The sequence below is a fragment of the Rutilus rutilus genome, assembly GCF_951802725.1.
Source record: "Rutilus rutilus genome assembly, chromosome: 2".
Taxonomy (NCBI): domain Eukaryota; kingdom Metazoa; phylum Chordata; class Actinopteri; order Cypriniformes; family Leuciscidae; genus Rutilus; species Rutilus rutilus.
Genome location: NC_140210.1, coordinates 45414392 through 45432256, shown reverse-complemented (window position 1 = coordinate 45432256; position 17865 = coordinate 45414392). Strand labels below are relative to the sequence as shown.

Sequence of the window (17865 nt, the reverse complement as noted above, 5' to 3'; positions counted from 1 at the left end):
GTTTAATTAAGACTTTGATTTTAGTAGGGTCAGTTTCTAGCTAGAGACTCCGGCCAGTCCTGTTTTCTCTATTGTGTTTTAAATGAGTCAGATCACTGAGACTCTCACCTTTTGTTCTGCAAATGGCTTTCGGAGCCCAAATGGCTCTTGGAGCCCCAGCCCCAGACGTCGAATCGTTAGGCTGATTGGATTAGCAATGCAATAGACTGTTATGCTGATTGAATTAGGATTGGCCAGACCCTCAGTCTAGGGCAGGGGTGTCCAAACTCGGTCCTGGAGGGCCACTGTCCTGCAGAGTTTAGCTCCAACCCCAATTAAAAACACCTGAACCAGATAATCAAGATCTTACTAGGACTTGATTATCTGGTTCAGGTGTGTTTAATTGGGGTTGGAGCTAAACTCTGCAGGACAGTGGCCCTCCAGGACTGAGTTTGGACACCCCTGGTCTAGGGTGTGTTTTCTAAACATGCTTTATTCAGAGTCTCCGCCTCTATGTAATCCCTCCCTTCGTTGAATGTGTATAACTACAATGCATACTGTATTAGATTTAGACTTTGGTGACTGCCAGAGGTGGAGAGTCCAGGGATCAGAAAGTAAAAGTCCTGCCATATATTTATTCCACCCATGAACTCACACAGCAAAAACTCCAGTGTTAAATGAATTCTCCTGTGAGTTTATTTGGCTCCAGACTCAAGAGTGTTAAAGTTAATGAGATAATTAAGTGATTGTTTGAGTGATGATTGAGCATTATTGAAAACACCTGATGTTAACAAGCAGAATCACTGAAGGAGAAAATCTCTTTTTTAAGTTGCCAGTATGGTGATCAGTGTTTGCTTTAGTTGGGCTCTTGACCCTTAAACTAATAACTTTAGATTTTGTTTGGCTGTTGTATCTGGGTTATAACTCTCAGATGAACAAAGAGAAACGTTGGTCAGTTGGTGTTGGTTATGTTTTACCATAATCATAATTTGACCTGAATCACAAAACTCATTTAGAGAGTTAAGTTTACCTTGTTGATTACAACTGCCTGTGATTCTAATATTATGCCATGTTAATCATTTTCAATGTAATCGGAAAGATTTCTTGAAAGTTGTTCTGATCAAAAGACTTTGAAAAATTATATTATTTGGACACACTGACACCAAGAATCAGCCTGTGATTCTCAACAATGGTGACAATAATAAAGCATGTTGCAGTGCATTCTGGGTGCCACCAATCAAAACTCATCCATGGCTCCCATCATGCATTGCGGTATGAATAAATTATGATCTGAATTGTCTTGTTTTCCTAATTGAATATTCTTTTTGTCACCATTGTTGAGATTCATACACTGAATCTTGATGTCTTTGTGTGCCTTAGATTTTCTTTTTCTTTATCAGAACAACTTTTAAGAAATAATTTGAATTAGATTGAAAAATCTATATCTTATTCTGTAGAATCACTGTGATGTTGTAATGACCAATATACATTTAAGTCAGAGATTAGGCTCTAAATGAGTTTTGTGATTCAGGTCAAATTATGATTATGTCAAAACATAACCAACACCACCTGATCAACGTTTATCTTTGTTCATCTGAGAGTTGTAACCCAGATACAACAGCCAAACAAAATCTAAAGTTCTTAGTTTAAGGGTCAAGAGCCCAACTAAAGCCAACACTGATCACCATAATGGTAACTTAAAAAAGAGATTTTCTCCTTCAGTAATTCTGCTTGTTAACATCAGGTGTCTTCAATAATGCTCAATCATCACTCAATCAATCACTTAATTATCTCATTAACTTTAACACTCTTGAGTCTGGAGCCAAATAAACTCACAGGAGAATTCATTTAACACTGGAGTTTTTGCTGTGTGAGTTCATGAGTGGAATAAATATATGGCAGGACTTTTACTTTCTGACCCCTGGAATCTCCACCTCTGGTGACTGCAGCTACCGACAGCTCGTGTTCTCAATAAAGAATCCTGCTGAAGAAAGAACCAAGTCTCCTGGTCATCGATTCTGAGTTTCCTACAACCTGAATAATACAGTTTGACCGTACTTTATTTGTAACATTGTTAGGCTATATTTTATTTATCTCTGTGTGTAATTCGTGTATTTGTATTCATTTTTTACTGACCGTTCACTTGTCTTTAATAATGTTTGAACTTTTATTAGTTAGGCTAGTAGTTTTTGCTGTGGTATCGGAGTAGACCTACGTAAAGTGTGCTTTTAGTATAATAAATGGAAAGCAAAGTTACTTTTCCCAACCCCCAAAATATATTTATCTTGCAAACCCGAAAAATTATCCGATCCGTGACTCAAAAACCACAGTATGATCCGAACCGTTGAACCACTAATGTTATCTGAACAACGTTTGTGAACTGAAGCTGAATTGACAAAACATTTGTGAAAAATTTAGATAAAGCATTCAAATATTTTTTTTACAGTGCAGTGGCAAACACAATGCACTTAAACTGCTTATCAGAGAAACATCATGTAGTTATTTTGTTGTATTAAATATTGACCCAGCAGCAAATTGTGACATTTATAGCCTTAGAGTAAAGGGCTGTAGTGGTTTTTCATGTCACTTTGAAGTGGCAAATCGATATATTCATGTTCTGTTATTTTTTTAAATAGAAAAAAGGAATGATTTAATATAGGGCAGATTAAACATATTGCCAATTTAGACAATGACGCTAATATAAGGTTTGTCTATATTCTACATTAATATTAATATATTAAATGTTTTTTAATCTTTTAGTCTTATCATCCCCCCCAAAAAGTGTGAAATATTTCTTTACTGTTAATGAATCAGTTTGTACTTACATTCAACATCAAGATAAACAGCAGGAGAGGTCAGATATTCATTTCCTCTTACAGCACAATGATAGTTTCCTGCATCAGAACGACTGATTGACCACAGATGAAGCTGATTCACTTTCACAATTCCTTCAGTTATTCTCTGTGTGTTTCTGTACCAGATGAATGTTGTTTGTTCAGTCAGAGAGCAGCTGCTTTTACATGTCAGAGTGACTGAATCTCCCTCTTTCACTCTCTGCTGTGTCTCCACCTGCAGGTCTGACACAACAACAACAACAACAACAACAACAACAACATCAAAACAACAACAACATCAACAACAACAACATCAACATCATCAAAACAACAACAACATCAACAACAACAACAACAACAACAACAACAACTCACCCAAAAATACAAATTCTGTAATTTTTTTATCATTATTTATTTTGATCTTTGTTCAGTTAAATTCATGTTTTATAGTGATCGCATGTTTTCGCTGTAGGCTATATACATTTTCACTATATATTGTTTCAATGCAGCTTTACAGCAAATGAATCTTTCACTGTTACAACTGGTCCTCCTAATGAAAAGGGAATCTAGCATTAAATCAACACATTTATTTTAATCTTATTTTAATCTCTTCTGGCAGCAACATAATGTAAAAATAATGTACATCCAGCCGGTTGTTGATTTAAAATAAACCCCAACAGTGTGATCAGGATTTGTGAACCAGTCAGAGTTTATTCTGCGATAACAACCAGCTTGATGTACATTATCCTGATTATTACACTAATGCTTGCCACATAAATATATAATTAGTCAACAAAATGTTTAACTCATTAAACGCAAAACTTCCGTGGAGAAAAAGTTCCTATAATCAGCTTTGAGCAGAGACCAACAAACAAGTTCAAACATTTAGGTGGACATTTAATAATGTATCATATCAGTCATATCACTTTTTACACAGCTTTTCACCACATTAATAATGAAGGAGACATGAAATATTGATTTGAGAAGAAACCGTTTAAAATAATACCTGATTGTTATCCTATAACCCATTACAATTAACAATCACTCCCAGCGGGCACCTTGATGTCAAAATTAGGTCAAGAATAGGTCAAAAATAAAAGTCATATTGACGTCAAAGTGTTGATGTCAATTTGACGTCAAGAGTTTGACCTCTGCTGATGTCATTTTGCCAAACAAAAAGGTGAAACGCATGGCCGTTATTACCAGCTTCACTTAAAACTAACCAGATTTACTTTATATAATTTCCATTTTTATGAAATCATTAAAATTTTGTATTTTAAAGTCACCATGAGGGTGGTTAGCGTTTGCTTTAGTTGTGCTCTTGACCCTTCACTCTTTAATATAAAAGTTCTTTGGCTGCTATACTTGTTATAGGCAAAATAGTCATGAGAAGATAAGGTCAGGGGATGTTGGCTGTTTATAGATGATGACGACAATACCATCATGTAAATGCCTGATTTCCTAATCGTGTTCAGTGTCAAATGTTTTGATTATATATGGTTTTTATGCCATATTACAATAGAATCTACTTAATTTTACAGCCTTTGAGCAATTTTGTTTATCGAAGACTATAATGGATTTTAAAAACATTTAGTGCATTAAACATTTTCCTCTATATTATTACTTAGCTATCAAGAATCAGTGCATGACTCAACAATGGTGACAATCAATGAAATGCTTCATGCCGCAGTGCATGACATAATTTTGACATGTGCCCGCTGGGAATGCACTACAATTGTCATACAACAAAACAACTCGATGTAATGACTCCAACAATTACAGAGTACACATCTTGATCTTGCATATATGAGAGTGTTTGAGAACAGCAGTGAAGATTTGTGATAAATAAGGGACTTTTCGTTTTTTATTTAAGGGGCTACCGGAGGAGTTTTGAGTCTATAGTCAAAATAGACTTGACCCTCCTTCGCCAGCAATAAATTTTTCTATGACCCTCCAAAATTATTGTGAAAGAAGGCATGACCCTCCCCGATAATTTCTTGATTACTTCTGTACTGGTTTGTGCTTGGCAAATATGTTCAGATAGCCACTGTTTTTTTTTTACAACCATTACAACAAACGACTTTCACACATACTCCGTTTGCAGTGCAGTCCCGGAAAATGTACATTCTTTCCCGTTTTTTTTTTTTTGTGAAAATGTACTTCTAAAGTAGAATTTCTTGGTTTCAAACCGTTTCCTTCTACCGTTACTCTGTTTTTTTCATGGTTGTGTACATCCAATCCTGTGTCCGTAAACGGGTAAAAACGGGTAAAACACCGGATTGGCCAATGCCAGGCGTTTGCATTTATTTGATTGGAAGCTCAACTTATCGTATATCGCCTAGCAACTGCCTGTGCTGCCGGTCGGTCGCACACATTCACACACATCCAGGATGAAACAGTGTGAGTTCAGTTGCTAGTTAGCTTTTTTAAAACTTTCTATTTACTCAGTTTTGTGAAATGGGGGGAGAGATGGACGAGGAGGATAACACAACAAAATCGTATGAGCCACCAGTGTCAAAGAAAAAACGATTTACAACCTACAACTCAGACTGGGCGAAAAGAGAAAACTTTTCTGAATGGGTATAAGGCCCACCCAAGGAGATCTGTTCTCCGCTACCTGTGTTTTGTGTCCTGCCAAAATTTCAGTTAAATATTAAGGAAAAACAGCGCTGGAAAATCATTTCCGCACCGAGTCTATTTCTGCTGTGCTGCAACGCTGAATTAAAGTGACAGCGCATGTTTCGTGGTCAAAATGAACACAGATTGACCTGAAAATGTAGTAATTTCACCATAAATGCGTTTAATTAAATAAAATGTAGTAATCTCACCATAAATGTATTTAATTAAATACTACTTTTTTTCACAGTCATCTTTTTACTTTAAGACCAGGAGGAAATGTCGCCTTGTTTACCTCAACAAGGCGACATAATGAAGAGCACTCATCTCATTCGTGGAGGTGGAAAAACAAGTTCTTTGTGACATGCAAGATCTATTGTATTAAAATTTAAATGCAAAAGAAAAGGCATGAAAGTCGGCTGTTTTTGTAAATTTTAAGTTTTAATTTAAAATCTTTGCGATTTTAATATATGTACATGGTAAAATATTTTACCACTTGCTTGAGCAACTTAATAAATAAATCTATATAAGTAATGCATTGAATAATACGTTGTTTAAATTGTGTTTAAACGTGAATAGTGTTTATGTGTACAAAGAAAATCGCAATGCTGACAACTTTTTTTTTTTTTTATAAAAGTTGCTGATAACTTCTGGATTTAAAATAAAAATAGTGATTATGTGTTAGTGATACAGCCGCGGATCAGTTGTGCACTGCACACGCACCATATGTGAAAGCACTATAGTGTGTGCTGCTCCTGCACATGTGTGAAACGGGCGTTAACCCTCTGAGGTCGGCAAATGCGCCCCCGCGTTTTGCTGGATTTTCTTCACATAGTAGCACAATAAACTTAAATTACTCCGTCATTTATGGTCATACAGAAAAAAGAAATATGAAAAAAGAGTCTGTGATATTTCTACTTTTGTATGTGTCCACTTACAATCAAATCAAAGCATTGTGCTTTTGTAAAATAAAGAAAATAAACAGGGTGTGCTTTCTGCCTCTCCGTCTCGGTGAACTTTTTTTTCTTGAGCACGTCTATAAACTGAAACAAAACTCAGCGAATACTATTCACACATTTATGAGACGTATATACCTTTATAAACATTTAAGTGTGTACTTTTAAATGATCGGATTCAAACTGAAAACAAATATTCTCTGTTTAAGTAATATGTATAAAACCAACAAGATGTCCAGTATCTCAAATGCTTGCTCATTATTTTTAATTCGACCACGCCCACGCGCTCAAAAGAGATTCACATGCAAATCTCCACATGGAACGCGAACGCGCTCGTTACCTCAAAAACAAAGCACCAAACTTCATAAGTCTCTGCTTTTCGTCGAGTTTGGAAGACGCCGTGAGCTTACATTGGATTTACCTCAGAAGAAGAAAGTGATTTGAAGACAAGAAAAATGTAGATATAAGGTGAATATTATAATATTTAGACCCGTGTTTACTATACTGTGTTTGTGGATACCTGCTCAAACGTAGATATGTATAATATGGTAACCATAATGTTTCATATTTTGGAGCGTGCTCTTCGTTTGAATGTATCATATTTTGGAGCGCACTCTGCGTTTGAAAAGCAAAACGCACCAAACAAAGGCTTCATGTTTTACTCTAATCTCATTTCATATCATCATAATGAATGGAAACATTTGAAGTAACATGATAATCAATATATTTTTCTCTAACGTAGTTGTTACTGAAATCTTTTGGAAGATTTATAGGCTGCTATAGGCTATTGTTATTATTATTTTATGCAGCATCATTATACATTGTTGGAAACATTTGTGTGTGTATTCTGTGAATTTAAAAATGTTTTTAGGAATGGCACAAAGGTTTCTGTCTTTGGATCATTGTTTTCAATAATGTGCTTTTTTGTCATTTGTTGTGTATATTTGGATTATGTTGTGTTGTAAATAAATCAAACAATCTAAAAGCCATTCTTTTTAAATTCTCCTCATTCTTTGTGCAAGGTTGCTCAGAATGATAGGGCCTGATAGCTCCTAATAGGGCAGTTAGGGGAGGGTCTTTGTCTTTCTCAGGTGTGAAAAGCTTACATATTAATGATGCGATCACGCCTCTTCGCATAAAGCTTTCTTACACAAAACACGTCTTACAAATTTTAAATCGATATATTGTCTTATCTGAATGAGCAGTCAGGATGATTTTCACATAGTTTTGAAACAAATATTTTAGGCTACGTGATACAGTTTTCAAAAGTCTTGTGAAGAAATAATCAGTATGGGTTTCATGGCCTTATTTCAGTGACAATTTTTTGGGGGGTATTTTCACAAACCACACATAAATGTCATTATCTCAAAACTACAAACTTTTACACACATGCTGCTGATATATTATTGTAGCAGAGATTGTGCTAAAAACAGCGTAATCAGACTTTAGCCATGAAAATGTCACAAGTAACAGAAATAAGCACAAATGTCAGAGCATGTCAGAACACCTCCAGGACCAGAAAACAGCTCAGACCCCAGAGGGTTAACCTCTGCTTTCTCATCTTACACATCACACTCCACTGTTATGGTGATATTATTTCAGTAGATTTTCAAAGATACTAGAAAAGATACTAGAAAAGGCAGTATCCTCACAACTATGTTCCTTTTAAGAAAGAAATGGTATCTGCAAGGATTTTCAGTCCGGATTTAGACCATACCATAGTACTGAGACAGCTCTCATCAGAGTCACAAATGATTTGCTCTTATCATCCGATCGTGGTTGTATCTTGCTAGTGTTACTTGATCTTAGTGCTGCATTTGATACTATTGACCACAACATTCTTTTAAATAGACTCGAAAATTATGTTTGCATTAGTGGAATTGCATTAGCATGGTTTAAATCATACTTGGTTTAAATCATACAATCATAATGAAAATGAAGTAAATGAAGAGGTGTCTTATAAATCAAAACATCAGTATGGCGTACCACAAGGCTCAGTACTAGGACCGTTGCTGTTCACTCTGTACATGCTACCATTAGGAGATATCATTAGGAAGTGTGGAATTAGTTTTCACTGTTATGCTGATGATACTCAGCTCTATATTTCTTCACGCCCTGACGAAACTTACCAATTCAAAAAATGAATGCATAGCTGATATAAAAAAAATTGATGACTAGTAATTTCCTACTACTTAATTCTGAAAAAACTGAGATTCTAATTATTGGACAAAAAACTTCCTCACGTAATAACCTAGAATACTGTCTAACACTTGATGGCTGCTCTGTCAAGTCTTCGTCGTCGGTTAGGAACCTGGGTGTGCTCTTTGATACCAATCTTTCTTTTGAAAATCATGTGTCTAGTATCTGTAAAACTGCATTTTTCCATCTTAAAAATATATTTAAATTACGCCATATGCTCTCATTGACAAATGCAGAACAATTAGTTAATGCGTTCATGACATCAAGTATTGTAATGATATTTAGATTATTGTTAGCGGCCCCTAAGTTAATAACTAATGATCGTTGCGACAGAAGTGAATCAATCAAACTAACTTTAGCTGGACAATAACTTTATTCTAGAGCTGCAATAAAGCCAAAATATTCTGTTACTTTAATTTCCTATTATCACTGTAAAGCTGCTTTGGAACAATCTACATTGTTAAAAGCGCTATATAAATGAAGGTGACTTGACTTAACTTGACTTAATGCTGGGTGGTTGCACTGCACGCTTAATAAACAAACTACAGCTGGTTCAAAACGCAGCAGCTCGAGTTCTTACCAGAACCAGGAAGTATGATGATATTAGCCCAGTTCTGTCAACATTGCATTGGCTCCCTATTAAACATTGTATAAAATTTTAAATATTGCTAATTAATTACAAAGCACTAAATGGTTTAGCTTCGCAGTAGCCTACTTGAGCGAGCTCTTAATGCATTATAGTCCTTCACGTCTATTGCGATCTCAAAATTCGGGCCAGCTGATAATACCTAGAATATCAAAATCGACTGCTGGCGGTAGATCCTTTTCCTTTTTAGCACCAAAACTTTTGAACAATTTTCCTAACATTGTCTGGGAAGCAGACACACTCTATCAGTTCAAATCTAGACTAAAAACACATCTCTTTGACCTAGCATACACATAACACATTATAGACTTCTATAATTCAACGTTAGGCTGCATAGATTAGGTCAGCCGGAACCGGGAACACTTCCCATAAATCCTGATGTATTTGTTACATCATAATAAGAATGTTGTCTACGCTAATATTAGTCTCTCTGTTTATCCTGAGGTTTACCGCAGTCCGCTGGTTCCAGGCCGTATCCAGATCCGATAAAGGACCTGCGACTGGACGCGACGCCAATGCAGTCCTGAAATGTCAACTAGTGTCTCCCCTGTGAAGGTCTCCTTCCCTTCCCTTTACCTCTCCACAGATAAAACGTTGTCGGGATAATTACGGTTCGCGTGGCTACACTGAAAAAAATGATTTATTGACTTAGTAGAATTTACTAAAAAAAATTATGTTAATTGGTTCCACATAATTGATTTTAGCTAGATTTAAACAAATGCATTACGTTGAACTAAGTTCAGCTTAATGCATTTGTTTAAATGTAGCTAAAATCAATTGTGTGGAACCACTTACGATAAAAACATTTAGTAAATTCAATGAATTTACTGAAATCATTGAATTTACAAAAAAAAAATTATCATAAGTGGTTCCACACAATTGATTTTAGCTACATTTAAACAAATGCATTAAGCTGAACTTAGTTCAACGTAATGCATTTGTTTAAATCTAGCTAAAATCAATTATGTGGATCCAATTAACATAATTTTTTTTAGTAAATTTAACTAGTCAATGAATCATTTTTTTCAGTGTACATGGAAGCGATGAAAATTCTGTATTATAAATTTTAAGGCCAGACAAGTAGTATGTTGAAGGTTGATTTGTAAAGAAGGAGTACACGCCTGCGCACATATATTCAAGCGCTCATACCTATAGACTGAACTCATAATACTCATGTGCACGCCATCAGCGTTCTCACAGGTTCGCGTTTTTGAAGTTTGCGCAGAAAGAACTTAAGAGTTTTCTGTTAGAACGGTGTCGTGTTAGCGGCCCCTAAGTTAATAACTAATGATCGTTGTGACAGAAGTGAATCAATCAAACTAACTTTAGCTAGACAATAACTTTATTCTAGAGCTGCACTGAAAAAAATGATTCATTGACTAGTTGAATTTACTAAAAGAAATTATGTTAATTGGATACACATAATTGATTTTAGCTACATTTAAACAAATGCATTACGTTGAACTAAGTTCAACTTGATGCATTTGTTTAAATGTAGCTGAAATCAATTGCGTGGAACCACTTACGATAATTTTTTTTAGTAAATTCAATGATTTCAGTAAATTCATTGAATTTTCTAAATGTTTTTATCGTAAGTGGTTCCACGCAATTGATTTTAGCTACATTTAAACAAATGCATTACGTTGAAGTTCAACGTAATGCATTTGTTTAAATGTAGCTAAAATCAATTATGTGGAACCACTTAACAAAATTTTTTTTTGTAAATTCAACAAAGTCAATAAATCATTTTTTTCATTGTGTTACTTTAATTTCTTATTATCACTGTAAAGCTGCTTTGAAATGATCTATATTGTTAAAAGCGCTATATAAATGAAGGTGACTTGACTTGACTTGATAATTAAAGCTTGAAGAAGGTGCCGACTGTCATTATATGAACAAGAGCCATCAGGACATTTTATAAAATATCTCCTTTTGTGTTCCAACAAATAAAAAAAGGTCACCTAGCAGATTCAGTAACATAAGAAAGTGTGTGGTGTGTGTTTGTATGTTTCTCTGGTCTATTTCTGAGAGTTCAGTAGTTTTACCTGTGACGTCAAGCTGAACTCCAGGAATCCCCGTCCATTTTCCCTCCGCTTTATCTGTAGTAAATCTGCAGTAGTAGATGTGTTTATCAGCTTCTGTTACAGCCGTCAAAGTGATGCTGGAAGTGTGTTTATCTTCACTGTCACACTGAATCCCTGCTCTCTTCTGTGGATCTGAACAAAAGTTATGCGGTTCTCCTTCATTTACAACAGTTTTGGTCCAGAAAGCTGTTTTGATCTCATGACCACGAGGATGTGTTAAAGTACAGGATATTGTCACTGTTGATCCCTTTAATGCACAAACATATGAAGGGCTGTAATTCACTCCCCAATCCCACAGACCATCAACCCCTGAAACACAGAAATGAGGAATGAAAAGGCTTTCAGGTGTTTGTACAACAAATATCTTTTCACTTTTGATCATTTTAATATTAGATGACAGTAAAACACTCATGTCCGTTTATAAGTGTGAAGAGCTCAATCATCTTTTGTTAAAATATAAGTATAGTGAGTGAAACTGAAGACTCACCCGCAGTCATGATCACTACGATCAGAGGAAGAGACTTTATGAGAGACGATACCATAGTGACTTCTGCAATCATAAAACTGACAATTATGACATTATGAGCATCATCTATATACAACATCACAAACTCTATTGATAAAGCACATGATGATTAATAATTCACGGCTCATTGAAGGCTTGATGTGAACTGATGATGTTTCTCATGTCAGGCCTTGTGTGTCTAAAGAGCTTCACACAATATTTACACATGAATCTACAACAGATATTGAGCTTCTGGAGTTTAAATCACTTCATCAAATCAACATTCACCTAAAACAGTTTTACAAACATCAATCGTAGCTCTACTGAACTATTTTAAATAACAGTAAAATGGTCTTACCGCTCTGAAGTGTCAATGTTTCAGTGTCGACGCCCAAATGAGGGAAACATCCGCAGTTTAAGGCATCAGACGTTGCAGATTGCAAATTAAATATTGTGCAACTAAATGTTGGTCTTCCTCTTTGTGGTTATGAGTGACCGTCATCTCAACTACACAAGAACAACTGGAGAAGAAAGTTAACGTCTCAGATGTCAAACACACATCAAGCTTTACATGTATCTCTGTAGAGCTCAGTATTGTCAGATCTTTGTGAGAGAATATGTGAAAGATGTTTGCTTTGAGAAAGAACAGTGTAAAGATGCTCATCATGTCTGCAGGAGCGTCTGAGCAGCATCTTTACAGCTCTTAGTTTCACTTCCTCTTTCTGACACAAACTCTGTGTTTAACACATGAACCGCTGGACGACACACACACACACCCACATAGCAATATTGTGTCGGCCCAGATCCGGCCCACATCTGGCACACGTGGAAAGATGATCTGGCCCACATGCAGTGTGGAATGACGGCCCTTGGGCAGCTCACTCCTGTTTGCCAGATCTGGGCCACAAGCAGGCCATAGCAATGCCACATGTCAGCCAAGAGCAAATAAATAAGCCTGTTAACAAGCAGAATCACTGAAGGAAAGAAGAGAACAGAAAAAAAGAGACGAGCAGAAGCACAAGAACTACAACTGACTTCAGCCACAGCCGTAGATGAAATCAACTGAAGAGAAAAGAAGACATTAAATCTGTGAAGATCTCAGCAGAGGAGGATTAAACAACTCCACAAACAGCATTACCAGCTTCACTTATTACTAACCAGATTGACTTTATTTCTGTCAGACGTCTACAAAAGTTTTTATTGAGAATTAACAGAGGTTTAACTCTAATGTTTTTTATTTGAAGTCACCATAACAGTGATTAGTGTTTCCATTAGTTGGGCTCTTAACTCTTAAATTATCTTTTGGTTTTTTTTGGACGTTGTGACAGTGTGTTTGTCAAACACATTTGCAGCAGCAAAGAAAGCTAAAGTGAAATGAGATCCGGTGCACTGTAAAACCCAACAAGTTAAGGTAACTCATTTCATTTGAGGCAACCGATTGCCTCAATTTTAATCGAGTTCACTAAAACAATAATATTTCTTAATACACAATTAAACTTTACACTGCATTTGAATACTTTATATAGCTGAAACTTCACTTTATTGAGTAAAAACAGTGACATGACAAACTTTAAATGAACTCAGAGCACTTGCAGTTACTGTTAGCTCACAATGTCACACACAAAGTCAAATTCAATAAGTTAAGCTAACTTATTACATTTGAGGAAACCGATTGCCTTAATTCAATTAAGTTTATAAAAACAATAGTTATGAGTACTCTGAACTTATTTCAGTTGAGTTTACTAAAAGTAGATTTACATTGCAGTCAAGAAATTAAGTGATTAATTAAGTGATTATTGAGCATTAGTGATTAACACCTGCTGTTAACGAGCAGAATCACTGAAGGAAAGAGAAACACAAGAACTACAACTGACTTCCAACCACAGCCTTAGATGAAATCAACTCAAGATAAAACACGTTTAAATCTCTAAAGATCTCAGAGGAGGATTAAACCACTACACAAACAGCATTACCAGCTTCACTTATTACTAAACAGTTTGACTTTTGTCATGCGTCTACAGAAGTTGTTATTGAGAATGAACAGAGGGTTAGATGCTAATGATTTATTGAGTTTCATTTAAAGACACCATGATAGTGATCCGTGTTTGCTTTAGTTGGGCTCTTGACCCTTGACTTCATAACACCAGTTTTTCTTCTGGCTGCTGTAACTGAGTGTTTATAAAACACATTTGTCATGGCACATACGCCAAAAGAAAATATGAGCATGTGGTTGTGTTTCGATGATACAAATCATCATTTAGTGACTTGATTCTCTGATCTTTTCTAGAGCCTAGTCTCTGATTAGACAGGTGATGTATTACTTGTATTATTCATTATAATAGAACTGATTCTGCTGTAAGACCCATTGTTGTGACAATCAGATTTTAAAAACCTCTATGGTATCATGCTGACTTACACAGTAATCAAGAATCAGCATATGAAACTCAACAATGGTGACCATTAAAAAATGATTTATGCCGCAATGCATGCTGGGAGCCATGGATAAGTTTTGTATTATGCTAGTACCCAGCATGCATTGCAGAATTAATAATTTTTTAATGGTCACCATTGCTGAGATTCATATGCTGATTCTTGATGTCTGTGTGAGTCTTAGTAAAGCAATACCTTTTCTGTGAAACTTTTGTGCTCAACTCTTTGTAAAATCCTTCGTATTATCTGATGGTCACAACATGGCTAGCTCTTATGCTGTAGAATAACAGTTTTGAGTGAAACTAATATGTTACCCTTTTAATCAGAGATCAGACTCTGAATGAAATCAGTGAATCAAGTCACTAAATGATGATTGTCATCATTAGCCCTTCACCATCAACACCCAATCAGACTTTTCCTTGCCTTTTGTGCCATAACAAATATGTTTTATTAACACTCAATTACAGCAGCCAAAGAAAATCTTAAGTGCAAAAGTCAAGGGTCAAGAGCTCAACTAAAGCAAACGCTGATCTCCATCATGGTGATTTAAATGAAACTCAAATCATCAACTTCTAAACCTTTGTTAATTCTAATAAGAACTTCTGTAGACGAATGGCAGTAATAAAGTCAAAGTGGTTAGTAATAAGTGAAGCTTGTAATGTTGTTTGTGTAGTGGTTTAATCCTCCTCTGCTGAGATCTTGAGATATTTAATGTCTTCTTTTCTCTCCAGTTGATTTCGCTGTGGCTGGAAGTCAGTTGTAGTTCTTGTGTTTCTCTTTCCTTCAGTGATTCTGCTTGTTAACAGCAGGTGCTCATCACTAATGCTCAATCATCACTTAATTAATCACTTAATTATACAATTATCATTCTGGGATCTAGAAATGTTCTATAACTCATTCAGTTTGAGTTCTGTTTCAGTCATTCAAGTTTCGGTAATATTTGAGTGCTGTGAACTCAATTGTATTTAGTTAATATTACTGTTAGGTTTTACAGTGTGATGATGGTTACCTGTTGATGGATTTATAATCATTGTGAAATAGACTAATTCACTAATGTCATTTGAATCTAATAACTGTGTTGTACCATTAATATATTCACATCACAAACCCTGTGTTACTGCAGCATGAGATCCACATCGCTATTCGGACATCTGAACATCTTAAAGAACTGTAGAGACTAAACCGGACTGTTGCAATCATTGTTTTCATTGCCTAATCACAAGACCAGCTGACATCTGTATCCTTGAAATTCAAACCTGTTGAAATAATTCATTGTTTATATTGTTAATTATTTTGCGCAGGCCTACGCTCTTCATATGTACATTTTCTTTGCATTTGTGTAATCCTTTGTTGGTGGATATGTACACAGTGTATTTGATTACTGTTATTCCACAGTCTTAAGAGTAAAATAGTACAATTTAGTGCAACTGCCTGCTCTTCATTACTCTCGTGGCCATTGGACATCAAAATGTGGTAATCGACCCTCTGAAACGGTTGGCATCGTAATAGTATTTAGCGCAATACAGTTCCTTTATACAGCTTGGACTTATCGAAGGTGGTGATGAGACAGCTTATAGAGACGAGGTCTAGAAAATAACATCATGGAGTTCAGTCAAACAACCTGACTCTAAACATCTCAAAAACGAAGGAGCTCATCATAGACTTCAGGAAACAGAAGGCGGATCTGTTTCCCCTTAACATCAACGAGGACTGTGTTGAGATGTTACATTTCTGGGCACTTTTATCTCTGCTGACCTCTCCTGGACTGCAATACTACAGCGGTCATTAAGAAGGCGAGGCAGCGACTACACTTCCTGAGACTTCTCAGGAAAAACAACGGGTGAAAAGCTGCTGGTGAATTTCTATCGTTCTTCCATTGAGAGGGTGCTGACCTATTGTATCATAGTGAGATATGCTAGATGCTCTGAGGCAGATAAGAGGGGGCTTCAGAGGATCATTAACACCGCACAGAAGATCATTGGATGCCACCTCCCATGACTGAAGGACATGCACAACTCTCAATGCCTCAGTAGGGTTGAAAACATTTTAAAGGAATCCTCACACCCCTGGTTTAAATGGTTTGACTTGCTGCCATCAGGCAGGCGTTACAGGTCCATAACGATGAGGACAGAAAGATTAAAGGACAGTTTCTTCCCCAGAGCCATAACCATCATGAACTCTGATCCCTCTCTGCTACATACATAAATATACACATACAGTCTCAGGGTGCTATTTTTCATTTTGCAATTCACAGTTTTAGTGCAATATATTTCTTATTAGTGCAATATTTAAAACTGATTACAAATTGATTGTATTATATGTTTAATATTTGTGTTGTATGTAACATTGTTTGTTTTGTTGTATATAATCCAACACTAAGGGATGCATTTCATAATTTCGCTATACATGTTTATAATGACAATAAAGGTAGTTTATTCTAATCTAATATGACATCAGTGAATCAGTCTATTTCATGATGATTATAAAGCCATCAACAGGTAGCCATCAACACCTGTTGTCGTTTTACTTTAGCTTTCTTTGCTGCTGCAAATGTGTTTAAAAAACACACTGGGTGCTTCTCAATATCACTCCTCATCTCCTCGCTCCTCCGTCCTCCATCCTATGACCCGGAAACCGATCGAGCTCAGCCATCTTGAAGGACATCTTATTACGATTCGTCTAGGGTTAATCGTAACAAAAGAATAAAATAAATAAACATGTCTCCCACGCCCAGTCGTCAGACCCAAAGGACTCAAATGACTTCAAAAATCAAGAAAAACGATAAACGTTTTATTAAGACAAGAAAGTTTGAACAATTTAAAAGTTGGATGTATTCAAATAAAGTAACGGAAAAAAAACAGTAGGTGTTATAGTCTTCAGGAAGACCCAAGGCCCAAAATAACAAACAAAACAGATAATAAATAAAATAAGCAACTAACTTCCCTCAAAATATCCAAAATCAAAATTACAACAAATTACCCTCCATACTCTAACAAAACAGAACGAACAGGATTTCAAAAGAAAAGGGCAGGTCAACCCTACAAAGAACACCACTGAAAACAAAAACAAAAAGAAAGTATCTAACATATAAGCTGCTACAACAATGGTCTGACGGCTGGAGAGGAGCCAGGAGAAGTGCGACCGGCCCAGAATCGCAACAACTCGTCCTCTGGAAACGGAAGCACGGTCTTAAACCCACGTAAAGGGGTGGAGCCAGCTCACAGCTAATCATCGTAATCCTAAAACAAACAGCAAAATAAGCACACACACAAAAAAACAACAATAACAAGATAAATACAAATACAAACAATATACAAACTCAAAACATTATCCAAAATTACATAATTCCGTAACACATCTCAATTCTCTAATCGCACCGCAAGGAGGCGAGGATCAAGGAGTGAGGAACTTCCAGAGGAGTCAAAAGCAAGGATACACGGGTGGATCCTTTGCCTAAGTGTTTTATCGACTAAACGTGACGCACGTATCAATTCTCCTCCCCCTTCACATCGGTCACAATTATTTTAATTCATACTTTACCTTTGCAGTTTAACTAAACCACACATCTCACATATTTCAACAGGGTATCTTGCTTTATTATTATTTATTATGAATT

At 36.0% G+C, this 17865-nt stretch overlaps 1 protein-coding gene across 2 annotated transcripts in view; it reads right to left on the bottom strand.

The window, feature by feature from the left end:
* The window catches only part of LOC311286585 (sialoadhesin-like), a 71441-nt gene that overhangs the window by 24086 nt on the left and 29490 nt on the right, over window positions 1-17865 (bottom strand). The window contains exons 1-4 of one of the 2 annotated variants that reach the window (XM_084402815.1): window positions 12178-12247; window positions 11802-11878; window positions 11276-11623; window positions 2805-3056 (exon numbers count right to left, since the gene is read on the bottom strand). The exons of the other annotated variant lie outside the window; for it this stretch is intronic. Of the exons in view, the coding sequence (XP_084258941.1) occupies window positions 2805-3056; window positions 11276-11623; window positions 11802-11874 (673 nt within the window). The 5' untranslated portion in view covers window positions 11875-11878; window positions 12178-12247. Of the gene's footprint in view, window positions 1-2804; window positions 3057-11275; window positions 11624-11801; window positions 11879-12177; window positions 12248-17865 lie in introns of those variants that run through there. 2 annotated transcript variants of the gene reach the window in all.